Raw genomic sequence first — 21,472 nt, 5'->3', positions numbered from 1 at the left:
GCGAATGTGATTTAGGGCCAAATGACCGACTGAAACCTTTTTCATTCTACGAATGATCATCACAGATACATGTCAGTTAGAAAACATAGACATGCTAGCCCTCGAAACGCCTTGATTATCAACCAACAAATTATCCTTCCAAAAAATATCAGTAAAATTAAATCGAATCGAATAATAAACACTTACACTACAACTCGATCCCAACCCCGCATTCCCAATCCATCCAGGTTCCCAATACACAAATCCAATACCATGTCCACCAGGTAATTGATTCAAAACGTTTTTGATTCCATTCACCCATTGAATTTGACCGTTTGTGGAGATAGAAATAGAGTTTTCGCTGAGAGATACACCAGGACATGAACCTATAGCTGGCCAATCCGTTTCAACCACCATAACATCCTTATCAATAAATAAATCATTAAGAAGTTAAAAAAATATCAGATAAATTTCCCGAACCTTATTGTATTTATTAACCAACCCCGTCAACGTACTTCTCAACCTCTCAAACGTCGCCTCCCTCCCATAAAACGGATAAAACGAAACCCCAAACAAATCAAAATCCCCCATCGCAAATTCTCCAGGTCGAAAAATACCATCATAAAAGAAATTTTGTAAACCGGAATCCCAACCATTGGATACATGTACCATGATTTTGATGGAAGATCCTCCTGTGGCTGAACGTACACCATTGGCAGCTGAATGAAGAAGTTGGGAGGGGGGAGAGAATCCGGATTTGGATATTTGGGCGGTGGGCCAGAGGAAGCCGTCGTTGATTTCGTTTCCGATCTGTATGTGTGAGTTAGGGAAGAGAAGTAAAGGAGTTTTGGTTATGTACTTGGATGAATTGCATTGGGGTTCCTTGGTTGGCGAATGCGTTGACGATATCGCGGGTGTAACTTATGAAGGAGGAAGTGTAATGAAAAAGGGATAGGTGATGATGAAAACTTACGTGAAGATTTTCGTGTTCAAACCCGAGAGATCTCTCGGCCACGAAGATGGAATAGATTGATGTGCCGGATCAGCCCCTACAATCAAAATCCACCCACAATCAACAAACCGAACAAAAAAAAAACGAAAGTCAAAAAAACTCACAAGTATCACTGTAATGCAAATCCACCATAACATTCATCCCAGCATTAACAGCCCTCCTCGCCAACCTCAATCCATAATCCAAACTATATTCCTGTCCCGTCCAAATTCGTATCCTAGCAAGATTGGTTCCATGAGAACTTAGAATAGTTTCGAAAGGGCGTTTAGAAGAGGAAGAAGAATCTTGGTAGGTGCGACCGGAAGATTCGAGAATGGCGAGGGAGGAGAAATCGGCACCGCGGTAGGTTAGAGCTTGAGTTAATTGAGTGATGAGGAGTGGGAGGAGGAGGGAGAGGAAGGAGAATAATATCATTTTTGATTGAAGTTTTTGGTTTACGCAGAGGGGTATTTATGTGAATAGATTTCCTCGAGGATGATCCTTTGTTAAATGTCAAGACGGTCCGAGATGAATTAACCAAGGCCCGTCGGAAAGTGAGAAGAAGTGACGTTTGTACCACGCTTGATTCATGTGATAGATCACTTGTATTCGGAGAATCCGAAGGATGGTAGAGAGTCACAAGAATCTTTCTCATCATAAAAATATCTCCGGGACAAACTATCCGCCGTCAAAGTGTATAGAACATTTTTTACTCACAAAATCAAAGTCTTGTCTTGTCTTCGTTTTCTTCACCATATTTTATGACTTCTTTCATCAAAGCTTTCCAATCATTCAATCCACCTTTTCCAACATCCTTTAACCATTTATCAGCTTGCCCACTTTTCTCGATCTTGACCCAAGTAGTTCTTAATATGATCTTCTTGCGATAGGCTTCGTATTCCCAATCTTCTACACGAGACGAATCTTTCTGAACGAAACCAGCCAAATGATCTCTATACGCAAACTGCTCCGTCTCCTCGAACTGATGCCAAAATTTAATGACATTCCTTTCATCGCCTTTATACATTTGTTTCAAATATTCCCAACGCGTCATGATATCCACTGCTTCTGTTTGTTCATCAATACCCCTCGCACCCGTACCCTCTTCGATTCCAGAATCAAAGATGTGAAAGGCGTGGAGGACTGCACGAGCTTGAGCTTCGTAAACGGGGAGTGGTGCTAGTTTTACGATGAGACCGAAAAACACAATGGATTCGGGTGGGTATTGATTTTGAAGTGGCCAAAGATGTTGAGCGAGTGGGAAGAGACTATATGAAGAATTATGTAATTCTGAAGGTAGAGGTGGAATTGGTTTGGGGTAGGTGTTTTGGAGAAGAGGAGGTTGGAGGAAAGGGAAATGTAGTTTGTAACCGGTGGCGAGGAAACAGTAGTCTATGCCTTTGTCCATGGTGCCATCGGTGTAAGTGGCTATACCATCGGAAGGAGAGTCTAGTGAAGCGAGATGTGGACGGTGTTGTATGCTGGATGGAAGGGTGACGGAGAGATTATTGGCGGAACCAGATAAGAGGACTTTGCATCCAAATTCATGAAGATCGCGTGCGAGGTCGACGCCAGAGGGACCTGTTCCGACTACCAAGATAGTTTTATCTTTGTGAGTGGGTAAAGGGTGACGATAGTAAACGGAGTGTGAAGCCTTCTTCGCTTCGAGCCAATCCGATATTCCAGGTATAGAGGGGTATAGAGGAAAGCGGAAATGCCCAGTACAGACCATGATCAAATCGAAATAGTACGAATCCTGGGTTGAGGTTTCGACTAGCCAGCGTCGACTTTGTTCAGGGGTAAATTTGACAGAAGTGACCGAGGTTGAGAATTTGATATGGGGGCGGAGAGAAAAGTGAGAGGTGAAATCTTTGAGATATTGGTGGACGACCTCGGCTTTGGGAAAGAGAGGGGTTTCGGGTGGGAAGAGGAATGAGCGATAGCCCATTAGGGGGTGGGGAAGATTGGCGGTGAGGGAGTCGTAGAGGGGAGTGAGAGGCGGGTCTGCAGCGTCCGCGGGTGATGGAAACCTAGCGGGCGATGGGAGTCGATGTCGCTGTATGGTGGTGAGTTGTCACTTACCAGACGCCACCGACCTCTTCACGAGATTCAAAGACGACGGGCCGCCAGTTGGCAGCCTTGCAGTCCAGGACAGATTTGAGAGCGGCGAGTCCTGCAGGTCCAGCTCCGATAATGCCTATCTGCTTCATCGTCACTCACAGACACGCGGAGGGCCGGGCCGGGATAAACGAGGCGCGTCTGTGGCCCTGGCTGCACCGCTCTTCTCATGCCCTCTTTCACAGATCCACGCCATCCATCCACCGTAAGTGTCTCGAGTCGTCTCTCCCACGCGCGTCGATTCATGTCGTCTAGAATGTTCCTTCGTCGCGCGCGGGTGTTCCTCAGCACTCCCGTTATCACCACACTACACATCCACCACAAATGCAGTCTCATCACCCGCCGCCCCTTGCTGCACCTCCGCCACTGTTTCTCAGCAATGACATAGGTTTTGCGGCCCACATGCAGAGCCTCGCTTCCCTGCTTGAAGCCCAACCACACATACTCATGAAAGTCCTCTCGCCCCAGTTGGCTGCGTTACGCGCCGATATCGATTCACTCAAAACGGCCTTTGCCTCTAGTTCATCAAAAGTTGAACACGACATATCGAAAATGTCGACTGAGTTTGCGAATATGAATGAAACTTTGAGTACGATTGTTCGTGCACAAAACTCGAGTTTCACTACACCTCCGACTCATGCAGAATCCTCTTCCTCCTCCGTCGCTCCTCGTATGCATTTCTCCTATACTTTGAAACTTCATCTTAACTCGTATCCGATTGTTTAGTGAGCGTTCAATCGGGTCGTGCTCAGATGAAATCTCAAGGTTCATGCCGTCGTCAACTACCTAATAACAGCTTATTCACGCGCATTTAGGCCCCGTACCATCAGTGGATGTTCAGATGTTGGAACATGAGGCTCAAGCGGAGTCGAGCTCGAGTGCTCGAACAACTCTTCCTCACCTTCCAGCACCACCTCTCATCTCCGAGTCCTCCAGTGCAGACTCTGCGATCTGCTCCGTTCAACGGCAAGGGAACCATCCTGCAACTGCCCGATGGTCCACGAAATTCACTTGGGGAGTGGAAGGTACGTTTTGATGTGCGCGTTTATCACTGCTTAATCACACTTTGTTTGATCTTGACAGACTCCGCTCCATCTCAATGTTCGTCTTGTTCACTTGTTGATGGATTGAAGCTGATAATTGGTACTATATATAGCAATTTCTTGTCAATTCCAACCCCTGCCTCAACGTTCACCGAGAACACCAGGAGACAATGCCAATAGCTCCTCTTCCTCTGATTCGAGACCTTGTTCCGCAGAGCGCAACGAGATCCAACAACTACCATCGCCTCCTGAACTACTCACACATTCTCAATCGGAAGAAGCATCTGTACAACTACAACTTCAACCCTGTCAGTCTCAATTACCACAACGTCACGTCGAATCCACTGCTGGCCCCATAATCTTAGGACCACACCGCCTCTCACCATCATCATCGAGTTCCGTGTCGAGTTCAATGTCGAACTCGACAGGTTTGTTTTCACCTATTTCACCTTTGATACCTGGTGAAATTTCTCGTGGTGAGACTATTATGAAATTTTTGGGAGAGCAGGAAAAGGATATGCCGATAGCGTCGTTTGCTATGGATGAGTTACCTGCACTTCAGTATCCTAGTGAATTGGAGAAAGAGGGAGGAGATGATGGTGATGATGTGGAGACGAACCCGGATGAAGAGATGATAGGACCAGGGGAGAGTTCTATTAGAGAAGTGCAGACGATGGTTGAAGAAGACGAGAGTGTCGTGCCTCTTGCAATGTCCTGTCCGCCTACACCGCTTGTGGAAGAGGTGAGTGTTATCTATGAACTGTCTAGCTGACGCTGACGACATAAACCAGACAAGATACCCCGAAGTAGCAAAAGAGCTACAATCACACCCTTCCGTGAAAAACAAAACACCCTTGTTTTTACCCGATTCGTGTCCCTCTTCAGTCCATTCAATGTCCCCAGATCTAGCAACATTGAACGAAACTCCTATTAAAGAAATCGTACAACAGGAAAATGGAGAGTTGTCACCACAACGACGACAGAGAGAGACTGAAGAAGATCAAATATCTCGAAACTTGATGGTCAAGTCTCAGGTTCCTCTTGCATCTTCTTTTTCACGATTGGATTTGGTGCCGTCTTCTCCGCCTTTTCAACAGGATGAGAGTCAGAGTTCATCTACGGATGCTGTGGAGAAACACTTGATGGAGTTGACACCGCGGAAAGGGAGAGAGGGTTCGTTTGGTGATGAACCGCGTTCGTCCCCGATTGTTGATCGATCTCAACGACCTTACTATGACGATGATAAAGGCGAAGAAAACCATCATCATGGTCATCATGATTGTCAAAATCAACAACAAGTTGGTTCGCCGGATTCGAGTTGTGCTGCTGTTCGCGTTCCTCCGATTAGTGCCTCGTCGGATGAAATCGATTGTGTGGCGGTTCAGTTGACGACTTTGGCTGAGATTGAGAGTAGTGATGAGAGCGATGATGATGATGATGATGAAGAGGAGGAGGGGGAAGAGATGGATGAGTTGTTGTCTTCGCAAGAAGATGATGGAGTTGTTCCTGAGACTGAATCTCAAACTGGCATAGTGAGGTCGTTGTTGACGGAGAGTCAATCGCGGGAAGAGGGTAAAGAAGAAGGACGAATTGAGATTGAGTCTGAGACTCAGCGCGAGGTAGTGGGGATGTTGGTTTTGCAAAGTCAAAGTCAAATGGTTGGAGATGATGATGAAGTTGTTGGGCATGTTGGAGGACTGGAGTCTCAGTCGGAGACTCAGGTTGATTTAGAGGCGGTATTGATTCCTCAGAGTCAAATGCGGGAAGAGGTTGGAGGTGGTGAGGATGGACGGGAAAGTGGACAAGAGTCTCAGATTGATCTAGAAGCGACATTGATTCCTCAGAGTCAAATGCGGGAAGAGGTTGAAGATGAACTAATGGGGGATGTTCGACAGGAGTCTGGAACTCAGGATGAAGTAGCGACGATGTTGATCCCTGAAAGTCAAATAGGAGGAGAAGATAAAGGAAGGGAAGAAGTGAGGGTTGTTCAGGAAGAAACGTCTCGAGATTTGGATGGTGGTGATGTGAGAAGTGATGATATCTCCATGTCTATCGAATCTTCAATAGACATGGGTACTTTGAGAATGGATGTTTGTGATGCGAGAGCGTCGGTTCAAAGAATGGAAGAGGAAGATGGTGGTGACTTATTTGAAAAAATGGAGGAGGAGGAGGAGGAGGAGGAGGAGGAGGAACAAAGGCAAGGACAGGGACAGGGACAAGGACAAGAAGAACTCGATCGACAAATGCAAGTTGATGACAATGGTTCGCAACTCCAGTTTGAGAATCATCATCATGAAACAGACCATTTGTCTGCTGCTGACTTGTCATGTCAAAATGGACTGGAGAAGGATTTACCAACTCAGCCGTTATGGGATTCGGTCCAGCCTGTTGAATCGCAACTTTCTCCTCCTCGGAACGACGAAGTAGAGCCTGAGCCTCTTTCTCCTCTTTCTTCTTCTCCTCTGCCTCCGCCTCCTGCTGCTACTACTACTGCTTCTCGTGACGCGCAGCGGGACAGTTCTGTAGAACTCACACCGCCACCGTCGACTCAGGTTTCGAATAATAATCTTGTGATATCACCGACACCTTCCATTCAAATGCATAATCGCACCCAACAACAACAACAACAACAACAACAAAAAGAGGCTGCACCGATTGTACCAGTTGCACTCCCAGAGTATATCTCACCTGTGAATTCACCTTCGCCGACGAAATCCTCATTGGCTCCAAATGGGTATGCGAGGAAGAGGAAGTTGGATGAGATGATGATGCCGAGTTTGAATGGTGTTTTTGGGGTTAGTGGTGGCAGTGGCAGCGGGAGTGGTAGTGGTAGTGGGAGGAGGAGGAAAGAGCAGGTTAAGCAAGTGCAGTTGGTGACGCCTACGAGGAGTGGGAAAGAGAAGAAGAGGATGTTGGGGCTTACTGGTGATAGACTTGGGACTGGGACGAGGGCTTCTGCGTCTATTTCTCCTGATGCAACGCGTCGTGTTAATCAGAAAGGAGGAAGTGGAAGTATGAGGAAAGTGTCGCAGAGTTCGAGTAAGGCGATGAAGGTGGTGACGCCGAAAAGGAAACGAGTGGTTTCTGCGACGAATGGGAATGGGGAAGGACGGAGTGAGGAAAATCCGATTTGTCTTTCGTCGACGCCTTCGACTCCTTCGGATAGGGGTGGTGATGAGCTGGTGTTGGATAAGGGGAAGGGGAAGGAGAGGGAGAGGGAAGATCCGTTTGAGTGTATTGATTTGACGAGTAGTCCTCTTCTTACAAGGACTAAAATTGCAAAGGCGGTGGATGAGCAGCGGAGAAAAGTGGAGAAGGGGAAAGAGAAGGAGAAGGAGAAGGATCAGCAACAGAGCAAGAAAGAAGACGAGAAGAAGAAGAAGAAGGAAAAGGAAAAGAAAATGATGCCTGTTGGGATGGAGGATAGTGATGATGCGGAAGTGATACCTGCTCGAGCTTTCAAGGCGCCTAAAGTCGTTGAATCTACTTCGGATAGCGAACCTCATAACGAACCAAGGAATGAGAAAAAATCGAGTGGGACGGCGAAGGTCCCGATACTTAATTTGAACGGTATTCGGGATAGACAGAACAAGGCGATGACGAAGGTGAAGAGGAAGGTGAGGCCGGGTGGTGATGCACCTACCAGTGGACAAAAGAGAGTCGTTGATGAGGGCGAGGAACCGCCGTTGAAGAGAGCTAGAGGTCGGTCGGATGATAGGAATATCTCAAATGCTGTTGCTTCGGGTTCGGGTTCAAGCTCAAAAGGGATGTCCACGACTAGGACGAGATGGCCTTTGAAGCGAGGTGAAAGGCGATTTGATAGGAGTGTGAGTTTTATGTTTTTTACGGTCTCGAGGGTTCGAGGTGCTGATGAATCTTATTTTCGTAGTTCGTCAAGTGTGATAAGTAAGGATTTTTCGGTTTTTGTATACAAATGGACCGTGTACTCATTTTCATGCCTTCAGGTGTAGTATGTGGTACCACTACGGGTGTGTTGGGATATCGATGGGGGATGATAGATTGAAAGATGACGTGGACTATATTTGTCCTCCTTGCTTGGCTACTGGTACTGTTGCTGGGTGAGAAAACGTCTTTTCGTTCATTTCATGAGCTGTTGTTAATTGTTTCAATGGCAGGAGTCGGGGTACAGGTGATAGCCAGAAGAACAAAAGCAGATCCGCATCATCGACAACTGAAGTTTGCGCGAGACCGGATTGTACATATAAGAAATCGTCGTCGGATGAGTTTTGGGTGAAACGGATTGTGGGGAGGAAAACGAAGGTGGAAGGCGGAAGCGGACGTGTGGAGGTGTATTTGGTTGAATGGGAAGGGTGAGTAATACCTTCAATCTTATTGGTGCCTTTTCCCTCAACGGCTGTTTTCGTTCTTTAGTTACCCCTTGGGTGAAGCTACGTGGCAGGAGGATGATACGATGGGGAATCCTGCGGAATTGATTGCGGATTTCGTGCGCGCTACCCGGAAAGAGGGTATCGATCTCGATCGAGACCCTAATAGAACGGTGTTGTTGAAAGACGCGCAGAGGGCTGGATGGACTATGGATGACTGATCGACGTTTTGCGATCAGAAGTTCCATCTGTTTTTTTCTTTTTTTGTCATAGTATGATATTTATACTTACGCTGCAGTCGCTACTTCTTCCTTCTTCTCTCTGCTCATTTACTTAGATCATGATGTTGGTAATGCTTCTCTGATACTCGTGTGCAACTGTATCATATTTTTTTCTTGTCATTGATGCTTGATGGGATTTCTTCAGGTGGATCGGTAGCCTGTGTTGGATGGCTAATCAATTTAATATATGTATCTCCAGGCGATGTCAATATTCAAGACACCTGTAGGAGAGAAAAGCCACTTCTTCCGCCGAGTTGAATGACTTGAGAGTGGATTTCAATTATTCTTCGCCGGAAAGTGTGTCGATCTGGGTTCGTATGTAGATTGCTCAAGCTATTTATCTACTTATTTTATTTCTCGGCGGAATGGCTTCTTATAAAGTTACGAGTGTATGAGTTTCGGCATTGGAGCAGAGAAGCGGTTTAAGCCGTTTTATTGTGACATGAAAGAGTAGCTCGCGTTCTTTGTTCGTGACGAGGTGGCAGGCCGCAGAAAATATGAATGGTTTATTTACATAACTCTGGCTAGGTGATGATCCGGACGTTGGACGTTCTGACCGGGGTTATCAAAAGACATTTGTCTAACGCTTTCGGACGATGCCTTCCGTAGGCGGTGGAAAGAGGCGGAGTGCGGGATATCGTAGGGCCTAATGTGGCGCACTGGTATAGGACCTAGAGGCGGGTGCGCCTTCTTGAGTTACAGCACATTACGTGGGTCTTCTGACAAGGATACAGTGGCGAAAAGGTGGGAGAAAGGGTGGCGCATGAGAAAATGAACCTGGAGTAACTGGCTGCTTGATATTAACAATTGTACACCTCACCACGAGGAGCCGCTTTGCTCGGAGGGCGAGAATTGATGGGAAGTTGTGATTCCCCCTGGTTTTTATAATTGTTCAGGGATTGCGACATATATGGAGTAACATACAGTCTCCTTATTGAGAATTACCTTTCTTCAATATGGTATGAGTGGACGTGTTTCGACCAGGCTTTTTTGGTTCTCTTCAGATGGGTGTCTTAATATATTTAACTCGGTCGCAACGGTACATAATAAGATCACTGTTATCGGAATCGCTTCAGGGGATCGAAGTCGAATGTGATATTCACTGATATTCAGCACTGATTTATGCATTTGTGAACCTGGAGCCGATCCCGTCGTACAGTGCATGCAGGTTTGGGTTGAGCTTCTTCGCTTGATTTGGTTGCCGGTACGGAACAAAGGCCGGATGTTGGGATTGCAGGCCGAAAAGGCTGAATCAAGGGCCAGTGATATTGTGGCTCATGTGAACATCTGGTCGGAAAGCGGACACGGCAATCAGCTCATGACGCTTCGTCGCAAATTAACCTACATACTTAAAGCTAACCCCTAGCCTTTGCCCAATGTGCCACCCTTCCCTCCACCATGATTCTCGATAGACTCTCCGACACGTTCCTCGAACTCTATGACAAACTTGACCTCCAGATAGTCGCCTTTGCTGTTCCTGGTACCTTCTTGGCTTTCCACTTACTCCCCTGGCTTTGGGACCCGCACGGACTTCGAGCATACCCTGGTCCTTTCATAGCAAAGTTCAGCGATATATGGTTGACATGCGTATCCAAAGGAGCCCACCGCTCGGAACTTGTGCACGAGGCGCATCTCAAATATGGTATGTTAATATCCTTCGGATCTTGTATCACACCGCCACTAAGTCGTCTGACAACCCGCTCTACTTGCGTCATTTCGTAACAGGCCCTGTCGTCCGTATTGCGCCTAACCATCTTTCGATCGCGAACCCCGAGGCATTGCAAATCGTCTATGCGCATGGTAATGGTGCACTCAAGTCCATATTTTACGATGCTTTTGTATCAATCCGGAGAGGTCTCTTTAATGTCAGAGACCGTAACGAACATACCCGCAAGCGAAAGATTGTTTCCCACATATTTTCGCAAAAGAACGTCCTAGAATTTGAGCCTCATATTCGTATGTATGTTGCTCAGCTTCAGAATCAATGGGACCGCTTGTACGATATGGCTGTGAAGGGTATGTCAGGGAATGACGGAGAGGGCGGGTGGGAAGGTAGGGATGGACGGCTGTGGCTTGACTGCTTACCATGTAAGCTTATATTATGTATTTCCTCCTCGTTTGGCGTGCTAAACATTGAATATAGGGGCAAATTACCTGGCTTTTGATATTATTGGTGATCTTGCCTTTGGAGAACCTTTTGGGATGCTCCAGGCCGCCAAGGATAGTGCTGTGGTTCCCAAAGATCAGAAGAGCATGATGAAGTCTTATGGGAAAGAAGATGCGAGCATTGAGGTTATGGAAATCCCCGCCGTCCAAATTCTGAATGGCCGGGGCGAATTCTCTTTGACTATGGGTACCCTTCCTCCATACTGGCGTCCTATCGCTCGTCGTCTGCCGGGTTTTAGACAGGGTGCTCAGGATGTCAAGAACTTGGCTGGTATTGCCATCGCAGCCGTTGCAAAACGCTTAGCTACACCCACAGATCGTAATGATCTCTTGAGCAACCTCCAGGCTGGGCGTGACAGTGAGGGTAAACCTTTGGGGCGAGAGGAGTTGACGGCAGAAGCCCTCACTCTCCTCATTGCCGGGTCTGATACTACTTCAAAGTAAGTTCGAGTCTCTATGATCTTGAGAGTCATTATGCTGATTACCGATTCAAGTTCGACGTGTGCCATTCTTTACTACCTTGCCAGAAACCGCGGTGCTCAGGAGAAACTTCAGAAGGAACTCGATGAGCACTTGGGAACGGAGAATGAGTTTACGGCCACAGAAGCACAAGTCAAAAATCTGCCTTACCTCGATGCTTGCATCAATGAAGGTCTCCGTCTTCACTCGACTTCCTCTGTTGGTTTACCCCGGGAAGTGCCCGAGGGTGGTATGATGGTTTGTGGGCAATTTTTCGCAGAGGGTACTGTCCTTAGTGTGCCGAGCTACACCATTCATCGTGATCGTGGGGTTTGGGGTGAAGATTTCGAAGCTTATCGTCCCGAAAGGTGGTTTGAACGTGATCAAACTTTGATGCAAAAAACGTTCAACCCCTTCTCTTATGGTCCTCGGTATGTTACTCTTCCTCGCCGAGATTTACTATGTTTTTCATGATAGCGATAGTGCTTGCGTGGGTCGGAATTTGGCGAGCATGGAACTTCTGATCATCCTCGCATCTATCATGCGCCGATATGACATCGTTCTTGAGGACCCTGACCTAATAGTTCGTATTGTTACTTTTGAAAGTATTTCTGATCTGTTGGAACTAATCTTCGCATGATTTTAGCTTGATACGCGGGAAGGTTTCCTGAGAAAACCTCTTGCGTGCCGGGTGGGTATTAAACGTAGAGATATTTGATATCTCTGAGAGACATTTTCTATGGACAATGGTGCGCATATGTCGACTAGTAATTTAGTTTCTCACTTGTATTATGATATAAATGCACTATACCTCTCGCAATGCGGTGATAGCTCGCGGTTCTGTCCGACGCGACTCATTCATCAACTCCGAGTCGTGTTTCCTCTCAGCTTGATGCCTAGTCGTCTCGTCGTCACCATCGTGGCGCGATTTCCACCTTCATTAGTCGCGGCTCTCAATTGCCGGCCAGTCTAAATCCGAAATCTTGCGTCGGTGGAAGGGTCTGTGTGGGCTACGGCATGTTTGATTTCCCAATATGGCAAAGATTCCTTCTGCCACAATTAGTGACATCACTGTCAACCTCGGCGCGTACGTATTCGCTTCCAATCGAACTAAAAACCAAAATTTAACGAAATATAAAGGCGGGATGAATGCGAAAAATGACTAGTCTGCTTTTCCCCCAATTACTTTCTAAACCTCTATCGGCCTCTCGGTCACTCTTTACTTCAATTCGAAGTTGTACCCCTCTCTCGACAGGATGGTACACTCACGCTCTCTACTTACTACAGTCTTTATCGCTAGTGTTTCCTCGTTGCTCGCCTCGGCTGCCAATGTCCAGAAGCCAGACCTGACAGTACCTGACAGCGCTGCGGGCATTCGGGATGATGTCAAGGACGTTTTTGTGAAGAGTTATAGAGCATATGTGTAGGTTTGCATGCGCGTGTAATTCGGTTTAATGTGATTGGTTGCGTGTAGGAAACAAGCTTTCGGTCATGATGACCTCGCGCCACTGTCTGGAGGTAAGGTTTTTTTTGTTGGCTGCACTACATAGCGAGTTCTAAAGTTCCCTTAATACGCTTCAGGTTTCGTTGACAGACGTAATGGATGGGGTAAGCATGACCCTCTTGATTCAATGCTTTTCTCTAATGATAGATGTTTTGTAAGGTGCTACTATTGTGGATGCAATGTCTACTATGGTGGGTTGATTTGACTTGTGGGTATATGCTACCATGCTCATATTCCACGTAGAATGTTATGGATTTGGACGTTAGTTTTGGACTTCCTGTTAAGGGTTGACAAGTCTAATTATTTCTTCAGCAAGAATTTTCTGAGGCTGTCGATTTTACTTCTGGGATCGACTTCACCAGGTCCAAAACACCTGACACTGTTAGGTCAGTCGTCGTCTATCAATCGATTTCATTGTATTAATCCCGGACTCATTCAGTGTGTTCGAGTCGACCATTCGGTATGTCGGAGGCTTGTTGAGCGCCTACGAACTCAGCGATCGGACGTTCCCTGTTCTTCTTCAAAAGGCCAAGGAGCTCGCGGACAAGCTGGCCTTCGCTTGGGTCGAGGCACGATTGATACCTTCTACTTTGCTGCATCAATTTCTCAAGTTATTTGATAGGACAATGATGTTCCGTTTGGACATATTGATTTCAATACGAATACTCCGGCAGTCGAAAATGTTGGTTCTGATTTTTGCCTTCCATTCCCTTTCTGATTTTGGTATATCCAGACCAACATTGCCGAAGCAGGAACTGTAAGTTTCCAGTCCTTACTGCTTACCTTTCTAAGTTCTACTCCAGTTACTGCTTGAATGGTCTACCCTGAGCAAGTACACGGGAAACGACACATATCGTCAGCTTGCAGAAAGATCTTCGCGTCGCATCGCTACCAATGTAAGTGCCACGTATTTGGATTTGCTGGAACACAAAGGCTAACCTTCAACGAAAGCCTGCTCCATTGCCAGGTGGGTTATTACTCTTTTAAATTCATTGTACAGTGAACTGACGTTGTGCAGGCCTTGCGGCACAAGGCCTTGACCCAAGGAGCGGTTCGCCGGTCGGCGGCTATGTTGTACGTCCCATTGGCTTTTGCAGTTTCATCTTTTGCTTATGGAATAGAGCTGGGGCGGAGGTTCCGATAGCTACTTTGAGTACCTCATCAAATATGCTCGTCTCAACAATACCGCCGACTCGCTATTTGCTGACACGTGGAAGCTTGCTGTTGATTCGTCCATCCGCACCTTGCTCAAGGTCAGGATAATTGCTGCATTATCGAAAATTTAGTATCACCTCATACGTCGTGGCAGAATACCAACACGGAGACAGTTCAAACCTACCTCGCTGATTACAACTCCAACAAGCAGATTGTTCACATCAGTTCTCATTTGGCGTGTTTCCACGGAGGAAACTGGTTATTGGGTAAATGGTCATTGTTATCCGTGCATGAATTTCCATCCAATTCCTTGTTATTAAGGTGGTCAGTTACTCGACAACCAAACAATCGTCGACGTTGCTTTGAAACTCGTCGATTCCTGTTGGAATACCTATAGCAGCACTGCGTGAGTTGCATATCTTACACTTCTTTATATCTCTCTCTGTCAACTCATACGTCGGTGATAGCACTGGTATTGGACCGGAAGTCTTTGGTTTTGCCTCTGACGACGGTGATTTCACTGGTCAAGCCGCCCCGACAGCAGCACAAAAAGCATTCTACCAGCTCCACGGATTTTATCCGATAATTTCGTACTATGATATGCGCCCAGAAGTTTTGGAGTCAAACTTTTATGCGTGGAGAGTTACAGGTGACACGAAATACCTCGATCGTGCTGCTAGTGCCCTTCGCAGCTTTGCGACATACCTTGCAGTCAACGATGCGTATGCTCCAATTCAGGATGTGAACGACCCTAATTCCATGAAAATCGATGACTTGGAGAGTTTCTGGTTCGCCGAGACACTGAAATACCTGTACGTGACTTCCTCGATGCTTAGAGGCCTAGTCTGATGTCGTCTTCGTTTCTAGTTACCTCACCTTTGATGACCCTTCCCGCTTCAGCTTGGATGAATGTAAGCTGATTTCATGAGTTCAATCGAATATGCTCAATAAACTCTTTACCTTACTCATTAGACATCTTCACCACCGAGGCTCATCCTCTCAGAATCCCTACTACCAAGGAGACATATGGATCGCCTCTTGACCCTTCTCCGGAGACTTCAGATTTCGTGCCGAGTATGACTGAAAGTCCTCTACCGGTTTACAGCAACAATCCTTCATTCCCCGCCCACATTCCCGAGCCCCTCTGAGATATTTTTTTCAAACAATGCCTTGGCCTTCGTTTGGTTATAACTACTTATCCGGTATCCGAGTCGGTTGGTGTGACCGTTTTTGATTAAAATTCGTTCGTTTACTTTGGGACCTTTCCATACGGTTCCCATTCCTTCAGGACTCTACGTACATGTATGTAGACTACTTTCTTACTTTATACGTCGCGGAATTTCAAATCTTTGCTTTACCCCGTTGATAAAAAGTCGTCGGTCCACTTCCAAATTGAATGATACAGACTGTTATGACCTGAACGGCTTTTCAAGGCTATTTATTTACCAGGCGGTTGGCGATTGATCCGATATACCCTGATATACCCTTTCTTAGTACCCTCTCCTTGTCACGCAGCCCTGAGCCTAAAACTTGTTTGCATTCGCGGAAAATATGCTCTGCCCCTTTTTACTCATATCTCTATAGATTTTAGAAAACCTCTGTACATATGTATATATACGATTTAAGCTATTCGATGTAAGCCCAACTATCGCCGCTATTGCCGACGACCAGGTGGAAGCGATTCTAACTTTTAAGCGGGGATCCTCCCACTGTCATCCCACCGTTGGACAGGCGCGTTCCACGTCGACAGAAGCCTCCTCTTTTTTTTTCTTTTCCGCAGAGCGGAATAATAGAGAGACTGGGTGCTTTCCCTTCATAAATACTATTGTATGCACATGCAACAATATGGCTGCTGACCTCTTGATGTGCTGTCATTTCAAATTTGCGACCAGGCGCGGTTGGGACCACATTGCTACATACCATGTGTTAACCACATTTGGAAGTCTGGGCTCTCACCTTGAATTTGAACTCTCCTGTCGCTTTAGCTTCAGCTCTTCCTCTCATGCCATTCCTGATCCACATCTCTCCACACATTGGACAGCATGAGAATTGAACGGTGTTAGTCCCTTCATGTACAACGATTCGTGGATGCTCTACGGAGTGAGAAAGAATAAGGCATGCGTGCTCCTAACCCTCGGTCCTCGAAGAATCAGCCGATTTCGTTCGTCTTCCATGCGTCCCTGACCCTAAGTTTTCCCGCTGATCTATATCAGGGACGACTGTCAGGTTCATGGCGAGCTATGAAGTATAAAAGCACTTGCCTTTCGCTCCTGGGTTGGCGACTCTCTTCGGTTGCGGTCGCTGTTCTAGCCCATCCCCTTGTGACTTTGGTTCAGTCGTCGTTCAAGAGCTGGTCGTGAGACGATGATTCCAAGACTTTTAGTTGCCCTTGGCTTGGCTTTTCTCCCTTCTGGCATTCTCGCTGGGTCGGCACAGAAACCCAACATAGAACTTCCGAATAGTGCAGCTGCCAATAAAGCTGCTGTGGTTGATATCTTCACTAAGAGTTACGAGGGTTATAGGTGAGTTCTGGTATTGATGAGAGGGGCTTGATGCATACTAATGAAGCAATTTCTGTGATTAGGAAGTTTGCTTTCGGGCACGATAGTCTTTTGCCTTTGAGTGAATCATTTACCGACGATAGAAATGGTTGGGGTAAGACTATCTTCTCTGCCTTTCTGACCGATGATCTCAGGAGATGGCTCTAGGTGCTTCGATTGTCGATGGCATGAGCACTATGGTATGTTCATTATGTTTTCCGGCTGACACTCGTACCGATCACATATCACCTTTTTTAATAGGCAATCATGGGACTTGATGTTAGTGTTGATGGCTCCGTTAAATCAATGTCGGCTTTTGACCAGGACATCTTTTCAAGGATTTTCTTGAGGAAGCTGTCGAGTTTTCAAGCAAAATTGACTTTAGTGAATCGAAAACGGCTTCTACCGTCAGGTGCGTCCATGAATTTTTTTTGTTCTGCATCGAGAAATCTGAGACGGGGCATAGTGTTTTCGAAACCACGATCCGGTACCTCGGGGGCCTGCTTAGTGCATATGAGTTGACTGGCAAGAAACACCAAGCGCTCATCGACAGGGCAAGAGAATTGGGTGATAAACTGGCCTTTGCGTTCTCTCGGGTAAGTTTGACATAGGCTCTGTCTGCGAGACTTCGCATTGATAATACAAACCAGAATAACGTCATCCCTTTTTCGTTCCTTGATTTCTCGAGCGACAGGCCTTCAATAGGAAATGTACGTGTCCGACTGTTGTTTGGCGCGCATCCTGACGTTGAACATCTGTAGTCGAATATAGCTGAAGCTGGTACCGTGAGTAACTTCTCGTTCGTTCCGATATTTCTCCTTTTCACCGTCGCCCAATTTAGCTCGCTCTGGAATGGGAAACCCTCTCGAAATATACTGGAAATAGAACCTATGCAGATCTCGCGATCAAGGCGCTTGCCCATATCGCTGAACTTGTATGTTATGAGTCACTACTTCAAGATTAATAGCTTAATTTTTCATTCTCTCAGCCTGCGCCTCTCCCGAAACTTGCAGCACAAGGTATTGACCCGCGAACCGGTGAATTTGTTGGAGGTTATGTTGTAAGTCAATACATCAACTATACAAGTCAAGCGAGCTCATACAGAGGTCAAGTCCTGGGGAGGTGGCTCTGATAGCTATTTCGAATATCTCATCAAACACGCCAGGCTTTCCAACACCAATGATAACTTATATGTGGACTCGTGGTTGACTGCTATCGACTCTTCGATCAAGACGTTATTGCGGACTTCGACGGTTGGAAACCACGTCTACCTAGCCGATTTCGACTCGAATAGGCGAATCAGGCATGTTGGCTCGCATCTCGCCTGCTTTGATGGTGGCAATTGGATACTAGGTCCGACTTCCAATGGTTCTTTGTGGAGATTCTCGCTAACATTACTCTAACAGGCGGCCGCTTGTTGGATAACCAAACCATTGTGGATATTGGTTTACAACTCACTGATGCTTGTTGGAACACCTACGCCGGCACTCAGTAAGCTTTTCCATCTCTCGTGGCTGATCTTTCGTAAACGTTTGTTTTGCAGGACCGGCATTGGTCCTGAAGGTTTTGCTTTTATCTCTGACGACGGTGATTTCACTGGAGGAAGTTCACCAACACAAGCTCAACTCGATTTCTACAAACAACACGGATTTTACATTACGAGTGGAGCTTATATACTCCGTCCGGAAGTTCTCGAATCCAACTTTTATGCTTTCAGGGCCACCGGTGATCAGAAATATCTGGATCGAGCCGCGGCTGCTGTGAAAAGCTTCAATGAACATCTTGCCACACAAAACGGCTTTGCTGGGTTGAATAACGTGAATAATGCAGCGGGGGGTCTGAGAGATCATACAGAAAGTTTCTGGTTCGCTGAGGTTTTGAAATATTTGTAAGTTTTTTTTTGAGGAGTTGGAACGAAGCTGACAGCGAGTTAGGTATCTCACGTTCGATGACCCAGAACACATTCATCTGGACAAATGTGAGTGAACTTGATAGCTTGAGGATTTGGTTGTTGATTCGGCTTGCAGATGTTTTCAACACTGAAGCGCATCCTTTCGAAGCCCCGGCCTTCGCTACGACGTCCGGCAAAGTAGTTCCCCCGAAACCAGGATTTGTGGTGCAATCGCCAGATGCTCCCCTTCCATTGATCAGTCCTCATCCCATGTTGCCTTCAACAAGCCGCACAGGACAATAGTGAGTGTGATACGCGGAGATGCGGTGGTGGATTAACCTATTGTATTTTTGCCACTTTTTGTACGATATGGGTTGATGTAGGTAGGAAATGAGTTGGAACTTTAGGGCGCAAGCTAGAGGTGACGCGGTGACGTGCAGGGAGCACTGCTGCACAACAGTGGAGAGAGTGATCAAACTCGGACCAACTGAAATTAAAAAGTCGGCCAGAAAACTTAGGACTTCCTCTCAATGATGTTCCGCCGCCGTCGGGTTTACAACAATGATGCTGCGATGTTAACGAGGGACTTCAGGCCAGGGGCCTGAGTGCTTGCAATCTCTTGGTGCTACTATAAGAAAAACACGGAACAGCTAGTTCATCTTATCTCGTTCGAAAGCAGGTAAAACCATCTCCAGGTGAGCTACCGAGGTCCAAAGGCTTTTCTTGGCCTCACTGTATTAATTCATTGTCTGGGCGGACCTGACTTGGAACTGGGCGGTATAGTCAAAAGCTGTTGTAGCGGCGAATTCCTAATTCTGGAAAGATATTCATACTGCATCATAATAAGTCCAAATAACTTCAACTTGTTAGTGCACTTCAACTCGCTGAATTTGGCTGCTCTTGTTCCATTTCTCAACACGCTATATCGAGCCTGTTTAAGTTTTCAGCCTCTGGTACACATTTTCCGAGTAACCCAACATCGGCCGGCTTATGAATTACAGGAAGTGGGCTCGCTGTCTACTACGCGCACAATAAGGAGTGGTTTACTTATTGTGGCGGTTGTGCAATCCTGTGCCTCTGGTCTTGTGTTGCTCGCAACTACCTAAACAAAGGGATATGTTTTTTTGATTGCGATCACCATGCGACGCCACACAATAAATCCAGTGAAATAAATACGGTCGATCCATTGACTGCCTAGACAACCATGACTTCAACCGTTGTACCTTCTACACCGACAGGGCGCCTCCATGCGACTTGCCCAAGCCAAGATCAGTCGCGATACAACCAGAACAAGCGGTGTGTGCCTCTTTATGTCTTCAATATCTTTCCTTATCTGTGGTACAGGAGTCAATCCACGAGCTTGACTATTGACATAGGAACTCATGCTTCGTAAGTCCCTCGACTTGAGTTCATTAATATGGGCTCTGAAATGCAGGAAAGGTCGACCTTATTCAAGCCTCAAGGCTGGTCTACGCACGTTCAGCCTGAGGGAAAACCCTATTTCTGTCATGCCAAGTCGATGGTGACTGTCACTGAATCCTGGATATACTCCGCAGAGATAGCATCTGAAGCGACAAGGTGGATCGACCATATAACCTCTGAGGTCGGAAAAACGAGGAGTGACTTTACCGATGTGGAACTTTACATTCGCGTCGACGAAAACCTGGATTGCTTTTATTACTTTGTCGACAAACAGGCTCAGACCCTTTTTTGGACAGAGAGTGTCACGACAGAGGATGTTGGGCTTTCACCCGTCGTCTCCGCTTCACATCTGAGTAAGCTTGTCCTGGATATGCCTCTATGCTATGCTCAATGATGCACAGGAATTGCCCTCGAGCAAGAGTTTTGGCAACACATTGATCGTTTCCCTGCTCACTTCGGAGGTTTACGGGAGGAAAATCTCCTTCAGCTGCTCGACGCATTCTCGTACATCAGAATTGGTTCGTGCTCCGACCAAAATTCAACAAATCAAATGTTGTAACGAACTAATATCACTTGTCAGACCAAATTACATCATCTTACTCAACCTTCACCCATCCGGCTGAAGAGACAAATGCCATCTACGATATACTCAAGGGCTGTCGCGGACGGACTCATAAACCAGAAATCGTGAGCATAATCGCCCGCGGTTGGGGCGCTATTTGTAAGCTACATCTCCTTCCTCGCTGGCCTTACAGCTTGCCAATATCATTTGCAGTATCAAGCAGGTTCCACAATCTCTATGGAGAGGAAACACCTCGAATTGATTCAAGACACTCTGTATACGTCGAGTCAGAGGAAGACAGGGATAAAGGGATAAACGGGTTTTGCACAGGGATAATGTGCTTCTTGACATTCAAGCAATCGGAGTATTTCCGCGAGAAAATGGATACTCTGTCTGTTGACAAATTTGTCCAATCCTATCGAGTATCAGACTTCATTCAAAAACGAGTACGTGATTGGAAAGAGCAGGCCATGCCATCTCTCCTGATGTTATTGTAAGTGGAGGTCAAACAAAATGTTGAATGGTTTTTGATAGCAGCACGAAGGCTTCATGCTTCGTTTTTCTTCATTACTACATCTAGGGTAGTTGCTGCGATTTCAGCCATGCAATTTAGCGCCAGCCTGTTGACTGCGCTCATTCTTATTCAACAACACAATAGGTTATCCCATCACAATAACCCTGCTGAAGTCGTGAGTTTTCGTCAATTCGGAAGTGAACGAGACTAGAATTTCTTTGCAGATTGACTGGTTCGGCGACCAGGTCCTCGAGAATCATAGAACTCAGATGTTTGCGTTTGCGTTCGCGCTTCCAGGCGCTTTCTTCAACTGGGGCCTGTTCATCTTTTTCGGATACTGGCTTTTCATTGGACTCACGTGTTTTCACCTCGCATTCGCCGCCACACTGGTTGGGACAGTTGGTATTCCACTCTGCTTTTGTCTTTATCGCTACACCCGTCCATAAGGCACAGAAACCTGAAGGGCCTCAGCCAAAGATGTGGGAGGTTGATCGTCATGTT

The 21,472-nt window shown here is 46.5% G+C and overlaps 7 protein-coding genes across 7 annotated transcripts; 5 read left to right on the top strand and 2 right to left on the bottom strand.

Moving 5' to 3' along the window:
• Positions 1–30: 30 nt before the first annotated feature.
• On the bottom strand, positions 31–1,655 carry AGABI2DRAFT_225045 (hypothetical protein). The gene is made up of 6 exons (XM_006463275.1): positions 1,096–1,655; positions 953–1,028; positions 839–899; positions 460–789; positions 187–402; positions 31–135 (listed from the first exon to the last, which is right to left on the bottom strand). The coding sequence occupies exons 1-6, from the start codon at positions 1,403–1,405 to the stop codon at positions 73–75; spliced, it is 1,056 nt and encodes a 351-aa protein (XP_006463338.1). The 5' UTR covers positions 1,406–1,655; the 3' UTR covers positions 31–72.
• Positions 1,656–1,691: 36 nt separating this feature from the next.
• On the bottom strand, positions 1,692–2,966 carry AGABI2DRAFT_73349 (hypothetical protein; the record flags this gene model as incomplete). Its single annotated transcript, XM_006463274.1, has 1 exon — positions 1,692–2,966. A coding segment is annotated over one exon (1,275 nt), but the record flags the coding sequence as incomplete, so codon positions are not given.
• Positions 2,967–8,096: 5,130 nt separating this feature from the next.
• Positions 8,097–8,735, top strand: AGABI2DRAFT_225041 (hypothetical protein). Its single transcript, XM_006463273.1, has 3 exons — positions 8,097–8,210; positions 8,268–8,462; positions 8,524–8,735. The coding sequence occupies exons 1-3, from the start codon at positions 8,104–8,106 to the stop codon at positions 8,696–8,698; spliced, it is 477 nt and encodes a 158-aa protein (XP_006463336.1). The 5' UTR covers positions 8,097–8,103; the 3' UTR covers positions 8,699–8,735.
• A 1,414-nt stretch (positions 8,736–10,149) lies between these two features.
• Positions 10,150–12,309, top strand: AGABI2DRAFT_194181 (cytochrome P450 benzoate 4-hydroxylase). Its single transcript, XM_006463272.1, has 6 exons — positions 10,150–10,400; positions 10,484–10,846; positions 10,902–11,364; positions 11,419–11,814; positions 11,867–11,966; positions 12,030–12,309. The coding sequence occupies exons 1-6, from the start codon at positions 10,157–10,159 to the stop codon at positions 12,099–12,101; spliced, it is 1,638 nt and encodes a 545-aa protein (XP_006463335.1). The 5' UTR covers positions 10,150–10,156; the 3' UTR covers positions 12,102–12,309.
• A 249-nt stretch (positions 12,310–12,558) lies between these two features.
• On the top strand, positions 12,559–15,401 carry AGABI2DRAFT_194180 (hypothetical protein). Its single transcript, XM_006463271.1, has 18 exons — positions 12,559–12,806; positions 12,858–12,901; positions 12,965–12,991; positions 13,047–13,078; positions 13,131–13,148; positions 13,200–13,273; positions 13,327–13,456; positions 13,510–13,569; positions 13,621–13,644; positions 13,691–13,783; positions 13,839–13,854; positions 13,906–13,961; positions 14,009–14,140; positions 14,197–14,308; positions 14,364–14,448; positions 14,510–14,854; positions 14,910–14,953; positions 15,015–15,401. The coding sequence occupies exons 1-18, from the start codon at positions 12,640–12,642 to the stop codon at positions 15,188–15,190; spliced, it is 1,635 nt and encodes a 544-aa protein (XP_006463334.1). The 5' UTR covers positions 12,559–12,639; the 3' UTR covers positions 15,191–15,401.
• A 919-nt stretch (positions 15,402–16,320) lies between these two features.
• AGABI2DRAFT_194179 (hypothetical protein) lies at positions 16,321–19,035 on the top strand. Its single transcript, XM_006463270.1, has 15 exons — positions 16,321–16,564; positions 16,627–16,697; positions 16,751–16,782; positions 16,844–16,861; positions 16,921–16,994; positions 17,049–17,178; positions 17,233–17,292; positions 17,344–17,367; positions 17,424–17,516; positions 17,571–17,642; positions 17,695–17,935; positions 17,989–18,073; positions 18,126–18,470; positions 18,517–18,560; positions 18,610–19,035. Exons 1-15 carry the CDS (start codon positions 16,407–16,409, stop codon positions 18,774–18,776), a joined length of 1,614 nt encoding a protein of 537 aa, XP_006463333.1. The 5' UTR covers positions 16,321–16,406; the 3' UTR covers positions 18,777–19,035.
• Positions 19,036–19,677: 642 nt separating this feature from the next.
• On the top strand, positions 19,678–21,182 carry AGABI2DRAFT_120154 (hypothetical protein; the record flags this gene model as incomplete). Its single annotated transcript, XM_006463269.1, has 7 exons — positions 19,678–19,769; positions 19,818–19,862; positions 19,914–20,248; positions 20,297–20,413; positions 20,476–20,616; positions 20,671–20,950; positions 21,002–21,182. The coding sequence occupies 7 exons, from the start codon at positions 19,678–19,680 to the stop codon at positions 21,180–21,182; spliced, it is 1,191 nt and encodes a 396-aa protein (XP_006463332.1).
• Between the last annotated feature and the right edge of the window lie 290 nt (positions 21,183–21,472).

Source organism: Agaricus bisporus (genome assembly GCF_000300575.1).
Source record: "Agaricus bisporus var. bisporus H97 unplaced genomic scaffold AGABI2scaffold_8, whole genome shotgun sequence".
Classification (NCBI taxonomy): Eukaryota; Fungi; Basidiomycota; class Agaricomycetes; order Agaricales; family Agaricaceae; genus Agaricus; species Agaricus bisporus.
Note: the sequence above shows the minus strand (reverse complement) of the source record. Positions and strands in the feature narration are given on the sequence as shown.